The sequence below is a fragment of the Ovis canadensis genome, chromosome 2 (genome assembly GCF_042477335.2).
Source record: "Ovis canadensis isolate MfBH-ARS-UI-01 breed Bighorn chromosome 2, ARS-UI_OviCan_v2, whole genome shotgun sequence".
Taxonomy (NCBI): Eukaryota; Metazoa; Chordata; class Mammalia; order Artiodactyla; family Bovidae; genus Ovis; species Ovis canadensis.
Genome location: NC_091246.1, coordinates 800,834 through 819,499, shown reverse-complemented (window position 1 = coordinate 819,499; position 18,666 = coordinate 800,834). Strand labels below are relative to the sequence as shown.

Here is an 18,666-nt window from a genome sequence, read left to right as displayed (position 1 = left end):
GACCGCCCACGAGCCCACGGTGGTCCCTTGGAGGATGATCGAGCTGAGGAGGGGACAGGGAGGGGCAGAGAACGCCTGGAGCTGCGGGGCTGGGGCTGGGAAGTGGGGCCTGGACTCCAAGTCCGTCGGCAGGTTCCCAAATGACCGGACGACTCCCTGACCCTGTCCCAGCCTCAGCCGTGGAGGACAGGAGGGAGGAGAGACGCGGGTCCAGGTGCCCTGGGGTCGCAGTGCGTCCAGAGAATCAGCGGAGGAGGGGCGGGGCTGGGCGGAAACCCAGTGGAGGTGGGCGGTCGCGCAAGAGGGAGCAGAAAGCAGAGACAGTGAGGCCCGTGTGGGGGCGGGGAAGCGATCTTCTTCCTCTGGTGGAGAGGAAGGTTCATAAACATGTCAAGTTGTAAATCCCTTCTCATGCCCCGCCCCCAGGCGGGGCCCGTCGGGCGTGTTTACTAAACATAAATAGGCATAATATGTAAATACTTTCTCATGGCCGCCCCCTCCAGGAGGGGCCGCCAGGTGTGCTTACAAAAAGAGTCAGACGACCGGAAGGTGGTGGGATTTATTCACCCGGCCTGGGCAGCGTGTCCTGATCAGGCAGTGGGCAGCGTGCGAGGGTCCGGTCACTCCGCCCCACGAGAGTCCAGGTGGGCGTAAGCGCTGTCTGACTCTGGCCCGTGAGCGGCACACGCGCCCCGCACAGGGGTGGGGGCCTCCTACTTGCAGAGGAGGACTTGGGGTCCACAGGCCGGGCCCTAGGGAGAGAGGCCCTGGTGAGCTTCAGACCAACGGGAGGCCACGTGCCGGCCCCCCGGGGGCTGGTGAAACGCCCGCCCGGGTGCTGCTCTGGGGTCGCTACAAGGGCCTGTTTGGGGGCCTCGCGGCCCCTCCTCGCTCGGGGGGAGGGGTCAGTATTCTTGGTTCCAGGCTTGCAGGCAGGTGCCAAGGCTGATTCCACTCCGCCTCTAAGGACCAGATCCTTTTAGCTCTGACCACCACCTAGCCCTGAGTTCCAGGCAGGCCCCGGGGAACAGCAGTGACTTTTTAAATATAACACCATTGGGGTCATTCATGCTTACAAGGTAAAAGTAGTGAAAAGCAAGCTTAGACTGATTTTTTCACACTGATTTTAACTGTTTCCTTTTCTTAAGCAGTGCACTGTAGAAGTCGATGCTTTCTTTCAGCTTCTGGCTCCTCTCCAGGCAGCAGGCACTTGGGACAGTGGATACTGCCACCTGAGAGGGACCCTCGGGCTGGAAGCCTTTCGTACAAATGAAAGGCATCTCCAGTCCTTTCCCTCCGTGTCCTTGATTCCAATGTGCCTCTACATTTTAAAAAGGAGGTTAACACTTTGACAAATTAGCATCTCCAATGAAGGCAGTTCATAGGAGAAGGAACCGGGCAGAGGGAAGGTGCCTGGCAGATAGAAACACACGAGGGCCAGGCTGATGCGCCCGCAGCCCCAGTGCTTCCGATGACTTCCTGGGTCTTGGCAGACACCCACAAGGCTGCAAACCTCAGGAAGGCCTGCTGTGAACCCACCTGCTCTGCAAGCCCCGCAGGAGTGTCCGGGGGAGCGCACACGTCCCGGGGTTTCCCACGGCCCAGCCAGGAAGGTCCTTCTCCCTCTCCCTCCATGGGCGGCAGCAAGGACTTAGGGTTAGCGAGCATCCTGTGGATAAATGTGCCCTGTCAGGGGTCATCACCTAGAGGGGCCCGCGCCGGGCAGCCTCCAAGGGCCCCTCCTAGCAGCACCAGCTCGCTCCTCAAACATGGAGACGTGCTTTAGATTCAAGCCAACATCTTGGTTTAGAAAACTAAACTGGAAATTCTGTGGAGAGCGGCTGGAGGCAGATGCCAGATTCCTGGGCCCTGCTGGAGCGTCCGAGGAGACTCTGCCTTGGGGAGCCCAGCACCACCCCAAGTGAAGGGCGGGAAGGACAGCAGAGGTCATGGTGTGGAAGTGGGGGTCACTGGACCGCTTCTCAGACACAATCTCACGCTGAGCCAGTGGGGACCTTCAGAAACGTGTCCAAAGAGGTGAAGACACCTGACTCAGGGTGGGCCATCAGCCTTCATCTCCCAGCGACCCTGGGGGAGGGTATCGGGGGGAGGGACGGGTGTTGAAGGGGCTGGGTCCCAAGTAGGGGGTCCAGGGGCCCTGTGGGGGTAGGAGGGGAGGAACAGGGGATCTGAGACGGGACCCATGGAACACGGCATCATGGGCTCTGCCGGGCCAGGGGCCACGTGGGACACCAGCCTCCCTGGATGTCAGGACAGGACACCAGAGTCTGGGTCCCCTCGCTGGACGGCAGGGCAGGAAAACGGGGCTGAAACTGCCTCCACTCAGCCCCTTAACACAAGAACACAGCTCTGTGCTTTTCTCAAAGAGAAACTGATAAATAGCGAAACAGCTATACTCTGCAGGACAGGCCCAGGCGTCTGCAGCCACTCTTAGAGCGACAGCGAGGGGGGTGTCCTCTAGGCCAGCTCTGGGCTCTGGCTGGCAGAGGGGGTGAGGCCAGCCTCCCAGCGTGCCACCTCCCCGTAAAGAGGAGGTGGGGTGGGGAAGCAAGCGTGCTGACCCGAGGAGCCTGTGCAGAAGGTCAGCCCTTGGGCCCAGGAGAGGCTGCCCCACCCGGGCCCATCCCAGCGTCTCCAGGGTGAGCGGGAAGCACGCGGATTAACGCTTCTTTCCCGCTACAATTGCATTCCAGTAGAAACAGGCAGAAAGCAGCTGCCAGCTGCCTATGGCACAGGGTACGGCTTGTCCTAAACAGAGAGGCTGAGGACTTCCAGCTCAGGCCCTGAGACTCAGGGTGGGAAATTAAACTTGGGACAGACGATGAAACAAGCACACGTGGGAGGAGCTGAGGTGTGTGCCCCACAGTTCCCGCCAGCGGACTGACAACTGACTGGGAAACGTGATCTGGATGAAATGTACCCTGAAAGGTTGACCTGAGGTGTTCAGACCGCAGGAGTAAGTAGGCAGAGAAGCTCTCAGGACTGGAGACTGATCAGCAAGATGGATGTGCCCAGACAACTGACCGCAAACCAGGCCTTCAGTGCAAAAGTTGCAGAGAAAACATTTATCTCGGCGACTATGATTCAGTGAGATGAACAATGTAAACAGTGGTGTTCCTACTGCAGGAAGGAAGCTGCTCGGACAGGTGGTTTGACGGCGTTCACTGTGGATCCATCTTTCAGTGGAAACGTGTCCGTGCTGGTATATTCCTGGCTGAGATTATGTTAATAGTCATTACCCCAAAATGTCCAGGCTTAGATCTAAAATGGTAGGGAGGAATAAATGTGGGGGGCGGGAGAATCAACACGGAATGAAGGTCAAGGCCCCCAGAGCACCGGAGAGGCATCCTCAGAGGCGTCTCTCTCGACCTCTGTCTCTCCCTCCATCTCTCTGTCTCTGTGTCTCTGTCTCTCTCTGTCTCTCTCTCTGTCTCTCCCGGTGTCTCTCTGTCTCTGTGTCTCTGTCTGTCTCTCTCTGTCTCTCCCTGCATCTCTGTCTCTCCCTGCATCTCTCTGTCTGTGTCTCTCTCTATCTCTCCCTGCATCTCTGTCTCTCCTTGTGTCTCTCTGTCTCTGTGTCTCTGTCTGTCTCTCTCTGTCTCTCCCTGCATCTCTCTGTCTCTCCCTGTGTCTCTCTGTCTTCATCTGTGTCTCTGTCTCTGTCTCTCTTTGTCTCTCTCTGTCTCTCCCTGTGTCTCTCTGTCTCTCTGTCTCTCCCTGCATCTCTGTCTCTCTCTGTCTCTGTCTCTCTTTGTCTCTGTCTCTCCCTGTGTCTCTCTGTCTTCATCTGTGTCTCTCTGTCTCTGTGTCTCTGTCTGTCTCTCTCTGTCTCTCCCTGCATCTCTCTGTCTCTCTCTGTCTCTCTCTCTATCTCTCCCTGCATCTCTCTGTCTCTCTCTGTCTCTCCCTGCGTCTCTCTGTCCCTGTGTCTCTCTGTCTTCATCTGTGTCTCTGTCTCTGGCTCTCTCCATGGTCCCTCTCTGTCTCTGTGTCTCTCTCTGTCTTTATGTCTCTCTATCTCTCCCTGTGTCTCTCTATCTCTCCCTCCGTCTTTCTATCTCTCCCTGCGTCTCTCTGTCTCTCTGTCTCTCCCTGCATCTCTGTGTCTCTCTCTGTCTCTGTCTCTCCCTGCGTCTCTCTGTCTCTCCCTGTGTCTCTCTGTCTTCATCTGTGTCTCTGTCCCTGTGTCTCTCTGTCTTCATCTGTGTCTCTGTCTCTGGCTCTCTCCATGGTCCCTCTCTGTCTCTCTCTGTCTCTGTGTCTCTCTGTCTCTCTCCATTATCTCTCTATCTGTCTCTGACTCTGTCTCCCTGTCTGTCTCTCCCATCAGCCCCCTCCCTTCCGCTGGGCTGGAATCATCAGGGCCCCAGTGTGCAGATGCGCAGGGGCTCAGAGGAGCCTCTGGGAGGAGGGGCTGTGGTTGAGGCTCCTTCCCTCAGGGCTCTGAGGATGCAGAGTATCCAGGGCCCTGCGGGGACTCGGGGGCTCATGCAGAGGCTCGTGTGGTCCCCTAAAGAACTCCTGCCCCCCCTCCCCCCCCCCCACCGCTGCCAGCAGTCTCCCTCCCCCATGGGCTGACAGGCGGCTCAGGTAAGAGACACTTTGCAAACCAGAGGCGTGTCTGTAGGGAATTCTCCAGGCTCCAGAGTCTGCAGTCACGTGTGGCGGGCGCTTCCCTCCCAGAGTCCCTCAGGAAGGTGCTCATTTATATTGAAGAAAACAGCTGTTTCTCCCAGTCGCAGGGGGAGGCACAGCATCCTCATAACAATTAGGGGACTGGTGTTTGGCTGCAAGCTCTGCAAACGCAAAGCTGCACCGAATGCTCCACCGTGGCGACACCAGCTTCCCAGCGGGAGTGTTCAGCAGGTGGCTACAGAGCCAGCTGATCCGGGCTGCTTGCCTAAGCCCGTCTCATTTTCATTGCTTAACTGATTTCTTGGTATCCAAGGGTTTTAAGAACTGGTAATAACTAAGCTTTCAGGACCAGGGGATTGTGAAAACACAGGGGCCATTCCCTGACACCACACCCCTCTAAGGCTCCTGGTCTGCAGTCAGGGTAAGTCAGCTACCGGTGTGCGGGAGGCGCTGAGCTCCCGGGAAGGCAGGCGCCCAGCACAGGCCTCTGGGAGCAGAGGGTCAGCGTGACGTGTGGACATGGGCCAAGTCTTAGAAGCAGGACTCCTGCAGCAAGCAGGGGAGAGCTGGCCCCAGGCTGACCTGAAGGTCTGCTCTTGAGGGAAGGGGGAGGAGTGAAGAATAAGGTTTTACTCAGGAAAGACCTCTCTGCTCTGAGAAACCTTCGTAAGAACAAGAACCGCCGTCATTCAGCACAATGGCTTAATCGGACCAGCGATCCGGTATCACCGAGTCTCCATCCAGACAGCGGGCACCCTCTGCCGTGTAGGGTCGCTCACCCTCATTATTTGGGACTGAAGGCAAGTCAGGAAGCGAATGGCTCTAGACACAGATGGGCACCAGTGTAAACAGCTGGTGATCGCCACCAGCTTCAGATCAGCCGGGCCCAAGGTGGGGAGCCGCTGCCAAGTGGGGACTTACCACCTGCAAACCACCGTCCAGGTGAGGCCAGCCAGACCGCAGACGAGCACGGCGCCCAGCACCAGGGAGACCACAGACGCCCGCGGGAGCCTCCCGGAGTCTGGAACAAGGACGGAGCTGGTCGGTGAGCCTGCCCACCCAGGACTGGGGCCAGCCTGCCCGCCCGACCCCAGCCCTGGCCCGGGTGCGCCAACCCTGGGAGCCCGGCAAGCTCTGTCCCGCTGGCCGTCCATTGCCGGCTGGCCTCTGCTGCTCTTGGAGCTGAGCTCTGCTCCTCCCGCGGGAGTTTACTGAGCTGTCTTGCCCTGGTAACAGGTGCTGTACAGGAGCTGGAAGCCAAGCTAAGATTCCAGACCTGCAGCTGTGAGGCTGTGTGACCACGAGCAGCTTGCTTGCCCTCTCTGTCTTGCACACGGGTCTCAAACAGCGAGCTCCCCCTCAGAGACAGCTCAGGGGGCTGAAACTGAGCGTCTGCAACAGGGTCCGCATGGCCCCCGGGGTTCACAGCCTTCTGTGTCTCAGGCACCAACCTGCGGGCCCTGCTCCCACCCAGCGTCCGAAGATGTGGCAGTGGGGAGAGCAAGGCCGGACGAGGACCTGCAGTCACCCCGAGTGTGGGCACAGACACGCCCGGCGGGCACAGACACCCCCGGCGGGCACAGACACCCCCTGGCGGGCACAGACACCCCCGGCGGGCACAGACACCCCCTGGCGGGCACAGACACCCCCGGCGGGCACAGACACGCCCTGGTGGGCACAGACACACCCGGTGGGCACAGACACCCCCTAGTGGGCACAGACACCCCCGGCGGGCACAGACACCCCCTAGTGGGCACAGACACGCCCTGGTGGGCACAGACACGCCCTGGTGGGCACAGACACCCTTGGCGGGCACAGACACCCCCTAGTGGGCACAGACACGCCCTGGTGGGCACAGACACCCTTGGCGGGCACAGACAGTCCCTGGCGGGCACAGACACCCCCCGACTGGCACAGAGGCCGTGGCCTCACCCACACAGGTCCTGCCGTCCTCGCCGGGCACGTGGGGGTCGTGGCACTCACACCGGAAGCCACCCTTGGTGTTCTTGCACCGCGCGGACGTGTGGCAGGGGGGGTCCACTCCATCCTCACACTCGTTGATGTCTGTGCACACACGACGGGAGGTCAGTGCCCAGCCTCTGTGCCCCTCCCCAGGAGGTCAGCCCCCCCAGTCCTGTGTCTAGGCGGGAGCAGGGGGATGTCACCCCAGGCCAGGGCCACACCTCCCGGCTCCTGCCCTTTGAAGGAGAACACCCCCCGAGGCCCCCAGGGGCCGTGTGCCCCTCAGCCCCTCAGGACTCTGCTCGGCCCGTGGCCGCCTTCTCTCGCCCCATCTACGGCAGCCACCAGGCCCGTGACCCCCCGCTTGGCCTGGGAAAGGCCCCTGGGATGTGGCCTGGAGGCATAGGTCATGCAGGCCGCTGGGCCTTGCTCAGATGTGGAGACTCGGCCTCCCTGGGAGACACTGGCGCCATCCGAGTCAGCCCATCCCGAGCTACAGCCTCCAGCCCGACGGTCCACACGGGGCCTCCACCGCCAAGGGAACGCCGGGCGTGCAGTGGGAGCTGAGACCTGCTCCCCGGGCTTGAGCTGAGCTCCCCAAATGGGGAAGGTGTGCAGCCCCCGCTGTCTCCCTCCTGAACCCATGACTACGCCAAGTCCCCAGGTTCCCGTGTCTAAGTAACAAGCCCCCTATTGGGCCGATTCCAGGAGACTTGGCCTGGGGCAGGCGTCAGAGATTCTGTGTGACCTACACACGCACTGCATGACCACACACCACGCTGGGAGGGACGGAGAGCTGGTTAACACAGAGCTGGTTAGCGTGGCATCAGACGCATCCAGATGTCGCCAAGTTAGGCCCAGCCGGGTTCCTGGGGAGCCACGCTCTGACGGAATCCGGGAGGGAGGCCTCACCCGCCACCTCCCCCCGCCCGAGTCCACCGCGCTCATGGCTAAGCCCTCACCTGACGGGGAGCCTGCCCCAGCCACGCCCTCCGGGGCAGATCTGGACATGTGACGAGGCAGAAATGCCCTCACCCCCTCGGTTTCCAGGCAGCAACCTGTGCTGTCAGCTCGTCTGCAGCTGGAACCTGGACGTCGCCCGGAGCCCCTCTCTTGCTGCCTGGTCATCCTTCTCGCACCTGGAGGGAGCGTCTGCACCTTCCCTGCTGCAGCCCCCGCCTCCCCCAGGTCCCCCCTCCATGACTCAAAGTCTAGAGGCTGGGGCCCTTCTGAGACAACACTTTTAGAGTCCCCAGAATTGGAATGAAAATCTTGTATTGTGATGACCTATACACAACAGGAAAGTTACCACCTTCCCTGCTTTTCAGGGCACATTCTGGTTGAATTAGGTACCTTCACAGGCCGTCAACTAAGACCAGGCTCCATCTCCGGATGGTTTCCTCTTCCCAGATAGAAACTGTGGAACTGAGCAAACTGGGCCTTGGTTTCATTTCATTCCCTGTGAACCGGCCCGATTCTTGCCTGAGTCCACCACCCTCGCTCTGAGGTCCTGCTAACGCGGCTGACGTGGGAGCGCTTCTCCCGCCCCGGAGGCGTCCTGCTTCTGCTCCGTGGTCTCTGCTCTGGGTCCCTCCAGGAGCAGGAATGCTGGGCCCCCGCAGGGAGGAGACAGGTCTCGCCGGGAAGCAGCGACCTCCAGTGGGGACTCGGCTCCCTCGATGCCTCCAGAGAAAGTGCTTCTGCTTCACTGCAGGACTGGCTCTGCCAGCCCCGTCCCTCGAGCCTCCCTGGGGCTCCAGCCTCTGCTGGCGGCTCTGTCCTTCCCTGCTCATTCACCTGTCGGCAGCTGCGAGGCGGCTCCTGGGGCTTCCTTTCTAGAAAGACGACTTAGGGACGGGGGCCCCTGGGAGGGCACCCTTTATCCAGGCAAACAGTCCCTGGAAGGCAGTGGTGCCCACAGGCACTTCTGTGTGAGGGCAGTCATGTGTGTATGCATGGGGGGTTTCCTTTTGGTGCTTTTCTTAAGTTGAAGTATAGCTGCTGTACAATATTATAAAGTTATTTCATATTATAATATTACCTGTTATATTATACAAGTTATAATGGGTTGGTGCTAGTGGTAAAGAACCCGCCTGCCAATGCAAGACATACAAGAGACACAGGTTCCATCCCTGGGTCGGGAAGATTCCCTGGAGGAGGCCGTGGCAACCCACTCCACTGTTCTTGCCTGCAGAATCTCATGGACAGAGGAGCCTGGAGGGCTACAGTCCATGGGGTCACAAAGGGTCAGACACGACTGAAGTGGCTTAGCACGCATGCATGCACACAAATTCTATTACACAATTTATATTATGTTCAGTTCAGTCGCTCAGTCGTGTAAGACTCTCTGTGACCCCATAGACTGCACCACACCAGGCTTCCCTGTCCATCACAAACTGCCGGAACTTACTCAAACTCAGCTCGTCCATTGAGTCAGTGATGCCTCCAACCATCTCATCCTCTGTCATCCCCTTCTCCTCCTGCCTTCAACCGTTCCCAGCATCAGGGTCTTTTCAAATGAGTCAGTTCTTCACATGAGGTGGCCAAAGTATTAGAGCTTCAGCTTCAACATCAGTCCTTCCAATGAATATTCAAGACTGATTTCCTTTAGGATGGACTGGTTGGATCTCCTTGCAGTCCAAGGGACTCTCAAGAGTCTTCTCCAACACCACAGTTCAAAAATATCAATTCTTCGACGCTCAGCCTTCTTCACAGTCCAACTCTCACATCCATACATGATTACTGGAAAAACCATAGCCTTGACTAGACAGACGGACCTTTGTTGGCAAAGTAATGTCTCTGCTTTTGAATATGCTGTCTAGGTTAGTCATAACTTTCCTTCCAAGGAGTAAGTGTTTTCTTATTTCATGGCTGCAGTCACCATCTGCAGTGATTTTGGAGCCCAAAATAAAGTCTGACACTGTTTCCACGGTTTCCCCATCTATTTCCCATGAAGTGATGGGACCAGATACCATGATCTTCGTTGTCTGAATGTTGAGCTTTAAGCCAACTTTTTCACTCTTCTCTTTCGCTTTCATTAAGAGGCTCTTTAGTTCTTCACTTTCTGCCATAAGGGTGGTGTCATCTGCATATCTGAAGGTACTGATATCTCTCCTGGCAATCTTGATTCCAGCTTGTGCTTCGTCCAGCCCAGTGTTTCTCATGATGTACTCTGCATATAAGTTAAATAAGCAGGGTGATAATATACAGCCTTGACATACTCCTTTTCCTATTTGGAACCAGTCTGTTGTTCCATGTCCAGTTCTAACTGTTGCTTCCTGACCTGCATACAGATTTCTCAAGAGGCAGGTCAGGTGGTCTGGTATTCCCATCTCTCTCAGAATTTTCCACACTTGATTGTGATCCACACAGTCAAAGGCTTTGGCATAGTTAATAAAGCAGAAATAGGTGTTTTTCTGGAACTCTCTTGCTTTTTCCATGATCCAGCGGATGTTGGCAATTTGATCTCTGGTTCCTCTGCCTTTTATAAAACCAGCTTGAACATCTGGAATCTCACAGTTCACGTATTGCTGAAGCCTGGCTTGGAGAATTTTGAGCATTACTTTACTAGCATGTGAGATGAGGGCAATTGTGTGGTAGTTTGAGCATTCTTTGGCATTGCCTTTCTTTGGGATTGGAATGAAAACTGACCTTTTCCAGTCCTGCGGCCACTGCTGAGTTCTCCAGATTTGCTGGCATATTGAGTGCAGCACTTTCACAGCATCATCATTCAGGATTTGAAACAGCTCAACTGGAATTCCATCACCTCCACTAGCTTTGTTCATAGTGATGCTTTCTAAGGCCCACTTGACTTCACATTCCAGGATGTCTGGCTCTAGATGAGTGATCACATCATCATGATTATCTGGGTCGTGAAGATCTTTTTTGTATAATTCTTCTGTGTATTCCTGCCACCTCTTCTTAATATCTTCTGCTTCTGTTAGGTCTATACCATTTCTGTCCTTTATTGAGCCCATCCTTGCATGAAATGTTCCCTTGGTATCTCTAATTTTCTTGAAGAGATCTCTAGTCTTTCCCATTCTATTGTTTTCCTCTATTTCTTTGCATTGATCGCTGAAGAAGGCTTTCTTATCTCTTCTTGCTATTCTATGGAACTCTGCATTCAGATGCTTATATCTTTCCTTTTCTCCTTTGCTTTTCACCTCTCTTCCTTTCATAGCTATGTGTAAGGCCTCCCCAGACAGCCATTTTGCTTTTTTGCATTTCTTTTTCTTGGGGTTGGTCTTGCTCCCTGTCTCCTGTATAATGTTTGAACCTCCGTCCATAGTTCTTCAGGCACTCTGTCTATCAGATCTAGGCCCTTAAATTGATTTCTCACTTCCACTGTATAATCATAACGAATTTGATTTAGGTCATACCTGAATGGTCTAGCAGTTTTCCCTGCTTTCTTCAATTTGAGTCTGAATTTGGTAATAAGGAGTTCATGATCTGAGCCACAGTCAGCTCCTGGTCTCGTGTTTGCTGACTGTATAGAGCTTCTCCATCTTTGGCTGCAAAGAATATAATCAATCGGATTTCGGTGTTGACCATCTGGTGAGGTCCATGTGTAGAGTCTTCTCTTGTGTTGTTGGAAGAGGGTGTTTGCTATGACCAGTGCGTTCTCTTGGCAAAACTCTGTTAGCCTCTGCCCTGCTTCATTCTGCATTCCAAGGCCAGATTTGCCTGTTACTTCAGGTGTTTCTTGACTTCCTACTTTTGCATTCCAGTCCCCTATGATGAAAAGGATGTCTTTTTTGGGTGTTAGTTCTAGAAGGTCTTGTAGGTCTTCATAGAACCATTCAACTTCAGCTTCTTCAGTGTTACTGGTTGGGGCATAGGCTTGGATCACCATGATGTTGAATGGTTTGCCTTGGAAATGAACAGAGATCATTCTGTCGTTTTTGAGATTGCATCCAAGTACTGCATTTCAGACTCTTTTGTTGACCATGATGGCTACTCCATTTCTTCTGAGGGATTCCTGCCCACAGTAGTAGATACAATGGTCATCTGAGTTAAATTCACCCATTCCAGTCCATTTTAGTTCACTGATTCCTAGAATGTCGACATTCACTCTTGCCATCTCCTGTTTGACCACTTTCAATTTGCCTTGATTCATGGACCTGACATTCCAGGTTCCTATGAACTCCGGGAGATGGTGATGGGCAGGGAGGCCTGGCGTGCTGTGATTCATGGGGTCGCGAAGAGTCGCACACGACTGAGAGACTCAACTGAACTGAACAGATGCAACGTTGCTCTTTACCAGACCGTGCTTCCGTCACCAGTCACATCCACAGCTGGGCGTTGTTTTTGCTTTGGCTCCATCTCTTCATTGTCTCTGGAGTTATTTCTCCATTGATCTCCAGTAGCATATTGGGCACCTACCGACCTGTCTCTCCCATCAGGAAGCTTCTATAAGCCTCTTATCCGTCTCCATCAGAGGACAAACAGACTGAAAACCACAATCACAGAAAACTAACCAATCTGATCACCTGGACCCCAGCCTTGTCTAACTCAATGAAACTGTGAGCCATGCCGTGTAGGGCCACCCAAGACAGACGGGTCTTGGCGGAGAGTTCTGAAAAAACGTGGTCCACTGGAGAAGGGAATAGTATTCCTGCTTTGAGAACCCCATGAACAGTATGAACAGTATATTAAGTTACATTATAGTATTAATACAAGTTATCCTTAATTTGAAAAATGCAGACTCAGGGGTCGAGTCTTGCAGAGACACACCCATTGAGCCACTGACCTCGACAGACCGGGGGCTGGGAGTCCCAGCCGCGCCGGGTGCAGGTGAGCTGCTCAGGCCCTTGGAGCTGGAATCCGTGACGACAGGAGAACACCAGCAGCCTCCGCCCAGACTCGCTGCAGAGCAGGAAGCCCCCGTTCTCCACGTTGTCCGGGAAGCCACAGGCGTCGTCTGGGCGAGGTCGGCCGGGGACCACAGTGAGCGCAGCACGCCTTCCGGTCTCTCTGCCGGGGCTGCACCCCCCAGCCTGCCAGGAGGGTCAGGTCCCCAGGCTCCTCCCTCCAGGCAGGATCCCTGCCCAGCTCTGGCCCTCCTGCTGCCCCCTGCCCCGGTGAGGCCTCTAACTCTTCCCCTCGTACCAGCCTTGCCCAGGCTTCCCGCCCATCTCCCAGAACCCCATTAATCAAAGGTGATCACAGTCCACAGAGCACATGGCGGGGATGGGTCTCAGCCATCTGACCACGCTCCCGAGCCCGGGAGTTGCAGTGGCTCCTGGGCAGGCCCAGGCTGTAGTCCAGGGAGCAGCTGAGCAGGGGGACGCCCCCAGACAAGCCTCCCCTCTCCTCCCCTCCGAGACACGGGGCTTCCGCTCCAGACCCCGACCTTGACCTTCGAAGAGAAGCTCGAGATTCTGTTACCTGGAGGAGGGGCTTCCCGCCAGGCGCGCAGGTCCATCCCCGGGATACGGTCACATGACTCGAAGTCCTGGGGCCACTGCCCCACCCGGAAGGCGTCGCGGGGCACGTGGGTGAGGCCCGTGTTGTCGCAGATGACGCGGGACAGCGAGTGCCGGCCCAGCTCGCGCCGTTGGGCCTCGGTGAACACCCCGTGGTGCTCCCACCAGAACCTGCAGGGACAGGCGTGAGGACACTACTGTGAGAGCCCAGGCCAGGCCCGCGACCACGCCTGCCCACCCTGGTGCCCACCCTGCCCTCGCCGCAGGGCACCGCGCCAGGCCGTCCAAGGCCTCGGAGGCAGGGCCGCCCCCACCAGGTGGTGACAGTGATGCAGAGGGGCTCCAGTTCAGGAGGGGCTGCAGCCTCAACTTAGGAGGGCCTCCAGCCTCAACTCAGGAGGGCCTCCAGCCTCAGGAGGGGCTGCAGCCTCAGGAGGGTCCGCAGCCTCAGGAGGGTCTCCAGCCTCAACTCAGGAGGGTCTCCAGCCACAACTCAGGAGGGCCTCCAGCCTCAACTCAGGAGGGCCTCCAGCCTCAGGAGGGGCTGCAGCCTCAGGAGAGCCTCCAGCCTCAGGAGGGTCTCCAGCCTCAGGAGGGGCTGCAGCCTCAGGAGGGCCTACCCTGCAGGACCTTCCAAGGGGCCCTCCTCCAGCCTGATGGACGAATCACAGGGCAATTCCAGTGCTGCAGACAGGCTCCCTTCCTCCTCAGAGGCTGCATCGCCATCAGAGCCCGGAGTGGGCCTAGGCCCCAGAGCGCTCCTCTGTCCCCGTCGCATGAAACCCCACCCTGCGAGAGGAGCCCTCTGCACCACCAGCCCTGGCCCCTCAGAGGGAGCTGGTTGGGTCCCCTACCGGTCGCCATCCCTCAGGGCCTTCATCTGCTTTCCCACGAGGCAGGCGAACAGCGGACCAGTCCGCGCCCCCGGGAGGAAGCTCTCCGCCAGGCCGCCCAGCCACACGTCGATGTTGTCGGGGTGCCCGTACAGGGCCAGGATTCTGTCGGCCATGCTCCCGTTGGCGGTGGCCGCGCCCAGGTCGGCCCGGGTCTCCAGCCTGGACAAGCCGCAGAACTGCCGCCACTCATTGTACCCTGGGGGAGAAGGCCAAGGCTGCCTGTCCCTGGGGTCCGGACACCCCCCACCCACCTGCCCACCAGCTGGGGCTGTGGCCGAAGGGTCCCGGTCACAGCGGCGCCTGGAGGCCCCATGCCCGGAAAACCTCGTGCCGGACAGTTCTAGCCCGGATGGCGGGGGCTCTCAGAGCTTGTCCATAGACCAGCGGGGAGTCCTGCCCTGCTGCTCGCTGCTGGCCTGAGCGGTTCCCCAGGAGGGCTCAGCCTCGGCCCGGCACCACGGCTAGGATGGGCTCTGGGACTTGCATTCTGGGCAGCGGGCATCCCTGCTGCCTGTCACGGATGCCTGGCAAACTCCTGTCTCCCCACCTGTCTCCCTCCCCGGGCACTCGGCGCCCTTGCGTTTCTATCACAGAGTCTAGGCCTGACGAGAGGGTCCTCACTCTCCCCAGCGACCAGGAGACTGGACCAGAGACAGCCTGGAGGCAGTGGGGTAGTGCCCACTGGCCCCAAGGACGGTCAGAGAGGATCAGGGGAGGTGGACACTGCATCCTGGGGCCCAGCGTGCTGCTGTGTGTCCAGGAAACAGACACGCCTCCCCGACTCACTCCTGCTGGACACCTGGGCCCCTTCCCCGGCAGGGGCTCACGACATCGGCTGCTCCAGGGTCTGAGAAAAGCTGAACAGCCTTCAGTCTCACAGCTACTGTGCCTTACAACCCGCTTCCTGGATGCGGGCAAAGCCACAGGTTCCGCTCTCTGCACACAGAGGCCCACCTGGCAGGCCGTGGTCCCGGCCCCGCTGCAGGTTGATGGACGCCAGGTCCAGGGTCCCCGCGTCCGAGAGCACGAAGAGCCTCTCCGTCAGCTCCTCGTTCAGCAGCTGGTCCTGCACCTGCAGCTTGGCCGCTCTCGCCAGCAGACCCCGCATGACGGGGTCCACGCCGCCTGGAGGAGGCAGAAAAGAAAGGCACGCCCTCAGCTGAGTCCGGGAAACAGAACCAGGCCTCGACGGCACACTAGGCTGCTTCTGAACAAACGTGTCTCATGAGCTCAGGAGCCCCCACCCCCCCGCCCCCCCCCCCTCCCCAGGGATCGCCAAGTCTCCCTGCCCTTAGGGCGCCGACTGGTGGTGGACTCCCCGTCCGGACCCCAGAGCCCGACCACCATGTGCGTCGCAAGGGACCGGTGGCGGCTCAGGGGCGGGGTGGCGGTGTTTCTTTCTGAGCCACAGAAGCATCACAGCAGGAGCACGCTCGCTGAGTCTCAGGTGCCGACCAGTGAGCGCAGCCCAGGTGCTGAGGGCGCCAGGGCCCTCCTGGGAGTTCTGGAGACCCGGGCCCTGGGAGAGAGCCTGACGACCCGGGCTCGCCGTTTAGAAAGCGCCTGGGCAGTGCTGCTTCCCTCGAGAGCGTCCAGCCAGCAGGCAGGATGCCACGGGCTCTTCTCCTTGAGGGTGGGCCGGGGGTGCCCACCTTCCTCGAGGAGCCGCCAGGGCCGGAAGAAGGCGTCCCTGAGCGGCAGGCGGGACCCCGGGTGCTCCTGGAAGCGGGCGTCCAGCCGCCGCACCAGTGGGTGGATGGTGGCATGGCCGAAGCGGAAGGCGGCCGTGGAGAACACGTTGGACACGGTGGGGTCCACGCTGGGGTCGTAGCCTCTGTAGGGGCCCACGTGCCGTCCAAAGGCCTCGGGGCCCAGGATTCTGGGGACATAATCGCGCAGCGTGATGATCTGCGGACAAAGGAGAGCTGGTGGGAGCCCGGCCCAGACACTGGGTCCCAGCCCGGGCCACGGGGAGGGCCTTCTTCCTGCACAAGCCTGGGGGCCACCGCACCTCCAGGGTTGTCTTTGGGGGTCATGCCGTCTGGCAGGGGAGCAGGAGGCAGGAACACTATCTGTTCCAAACAAGTTCCCGCGTTCTCGGCCTTTGTGGAGTTGGGTTGGAGACAGCCCCAGCAGGGCTCAGCGGCCTCTGCTCTGACCCCTCGTTGCCTGGGCTACCAGGGACCAAAGGCGGACAAGGAACAGGCCCATCCCATCTTGAGGTCGCCGTGTGGATCTGGACGAGACCCACCTTCCTCCTTTGTAACTCAGGATCTACAGGGTCGCGGAGGGTTAAAGGGCTGCTGTCCAGGGTCTGCTGCAGGAGCACCCACGTGAGAGACCAGCCACCGACTTAGAACAAATCCAACTCCCTGCCCCCCCCCCCCCCCCCCCCCCCCCCCCCCCCCCCGCCACCCCCCGTGAGACCAGTGGGCTCAGTAAACTGTCTGACGGGCGCCAGCAATTTCTCCAACATCACTCAACTGAGAATGGCCAACTTGACACTCCACCCAGTATCCTCTGATTTGAGGTTTAAAATATCATAATCAATCTTTTTGCTAATTTGCAAATCTCATACAGATTGCTTTCCCTTTTGCTTTTCTCCATTGTCTCCGAAATAAATCACAGTAATCGGTGGATCCCTCTCAAAGGGCTGCCATGAGGATTAAATGAGTTAAACCACCTCCCCGCCCCCCAGCACTTATAATGGTCTTGGCATCGGGGGAGCACCGGTGGTCCGTGCGTTACTACGGCTGCGGCGGCCGCGGTCTCCTGCGGAACAATCACCGCCAGAGCGATAATCGTCCTCCCAAGGGACGGGGGGCTTCCACGGGGGCGCCAGGGCCCTAGTGTTTCAGAAGCGGCGGAGGGTGTATAAATCTCACCCCAGGGGCCCACGCAGCCCTGCGCGCACCCAGGCGTGGCGCCCACGAGGCCTCGCCACGCGCACCTGGTGCAGCGCGCCCACCACCTTGCGCGCCTCCTGGTAGGCGGTATCCGCGCTCCAGTGCGCATTGAGGGCCTTGAGCGCGGAAGCCAGGCGGTTGTGCTCTCGCAGCCACAGTGTGTGCAAGGCCGCCAGGGCGGGGACCTCGCTGGCCCGGCCGTCGCCGGCCAGGAAGCAGGGTGCGCGGGCTCCGGGCGCGCCGGGCTGGGGAGCGCAAGCCGGGGGCGCGGACGGCGGCGCGAAGGGCAGGAAGGCGCGGCCCGCGTCCCGGTAGCGCACGTTGACGCGCAGCAGCCCCTCGGCGCTGGTCCAGTTCCGCAGCCGCCGCTCCGAGGCCGCGGAGCTGCCGTACACGGTGGACGCGTCCAGGAACGAGGTCAGCCCGTTCATCTGCTGGCGCGGGTTGGCGGCAGACAGGTTGCCGAACAAGGCGCCTTGGGTCCCGGTGCCGCAGGCGGCCGTGGAGCGGTGAAAGGGCAGACAGGCGGGGCCCGCGGCGTTCGCGGGGAGCTGGGGGGGCGGGAGTCGGGTTAGCGCGCGTCCCGGGCCCCTCCCCAGAGGCGCCAGGCGCCGCGGCTGCCCAGCCCCGACAGCTCCTCCGCTCTTCCGCGCGCAGCCCTCCTCCCGCTCAGGGGGATCGGACTGACACGCAGCTGCGCAGGCGCCCGCTCCCCCAGATTTCCCTCTGGTTTTGCCTCGCCTGGGGGGGCCACCCCTGTGGATTCCGGCAGTGTGGGTGTGAGGCTTGGGGCCGCCCCGTCTGCTGGCTCTCCTTGCTTCTCCCCCAGCCAGCAAGCTCTTTCTGGGGCCCGCATCTCCCCAGCCCCCTTCCTAGCTCAGGGCGTGGGGGATCGCTGCTCAGCTAAGGGTTATGGAGTAAATGTGAGGACTCCCAGCCCACGCAGGCTGCTCATGGGTAGAAATGTCCCTCCCAGCCTCAGAGATCGTTTCTTAGAAGTCTCTGTAGGAGAAGTACAGTGAAACGCCTACCGGTACGTCTCCTTCCTTGCAGGCAGGGGGTAAACCGGAAGAATATTAACAGAACGGTTCCGCTAGCACTGGCAAAAGCGCCAGGCTCCGGCCCGAGGCTAGCGGTTGAATCCCGGGGTCTGTTAGGAATTCTGCCCCGGATTCAGGGCAGGGCTGTGCTCTGCTTCGCTACGGTGACAGCTGACAATAGTAACAAAGCTGGAAACGACCGACCCCAGTGCCCACCCGTAAGCCAACTGGTTAAAGAAGTTGTGATGTGAACACAGTTGGGTAAGGAGGGCCATTTAACAGCCCAGTTTCTGTCCATTTGATGACGTGGAGCCGCGGGCAAGGTTTATTAGTAAGCGGCTCACGCTGGGTTCACATCATGCGCGCAGTAGGACGCAACAGATGTGCGTAAGGTGTGTGTGCGCGCGCTCAGTCCTGCCCGACTCTCTGTGACCCCATGGTCGGCACCCGCCAGGCTCCTCTGTCCGTGGGGTTCTCCAGGCAACAATACTGGGGTGGGTTGCCCTTTCCTCCTCCAGGGGATCTTCCTGGGATCAAACCCGCGTCTCCTGTGTCTCCTGCACTGGCAGGCGGGTCCTTTACCACTGAGCCACCGAATAAGGTATAAACACACAGATAATTTTAATTTCGTTTTTTGTTTTTTTGGCCCTGTGGGGTCTCAGTTCCCTCACCAGGGATTGAACTGGCACTCTAGCCCCTGGACCACCAGGAAATGCCCATACAGATAATTTCATACCCATGCATGTGCAGATAGTTTCTGGCAGAAAATACAGGAAATTCC

The 18,666-nt window shown here is 58.7% G+C and overlaps 1 protein-coding gene across 4 annotated transcripts in view; it reads right to left on the bottom strand.

The window, feature by feature from the left end:
- Positions 1–541: 541 nt before the first annotated feature.
- The window catches only part of TPO (thyroid peroxidase), a 34,218-nt gene continuing 16,093 nt past the window's right edge, over positions 542–18,666 (bottom strand). For 2 of the 4 annotated variants that reach the window (XM_069573805.1, XM_069573807.1), the window contains 10 exons: positions 16,890–17,396; positions 15,592–15,847; positions 14,894–15,064; positions 13,898–14,135; positions 13,006–13,214; positions 12,368–12,538; positions 6,589–6,720; positions 5,578–5,677; positions 1,540–1,669; positions 542–752 (listed from right to left, as the gene is read on the bottom strand). In XM_069573805.1, the coding sequence (XP_069429906.1) occupies positions 714–752; positions 1,540–1,669; positions 5,578–5,677; positions 6,589–6,720; positions 12,368–12,538; positions 13,006–13,214; positions 13,898–14,135; positions 14,894–15,064; positions 15,592–15,847; positions 16,890–17,396 (1,953 nt within the window). In that variant the 3' untranslated portion in view covers positions 542–713. Of the gene's footprint in view, positions 753–1,539; positions 1,670–3,071; positions 3,236–5,577; positions 5,678–6,588; positions 6,721–12,367; positions 12,615–13,005; positions 13,215–13,897; positions 14,136–14,893; positions 15,065–15,591; positions 15,848–16,889; positions 17,397–18,666 lie in introns of those variants that run through there. The other 2 variants (XR_011253878.1, XM_069573808.1) reach the window with 2 other exon arrangements.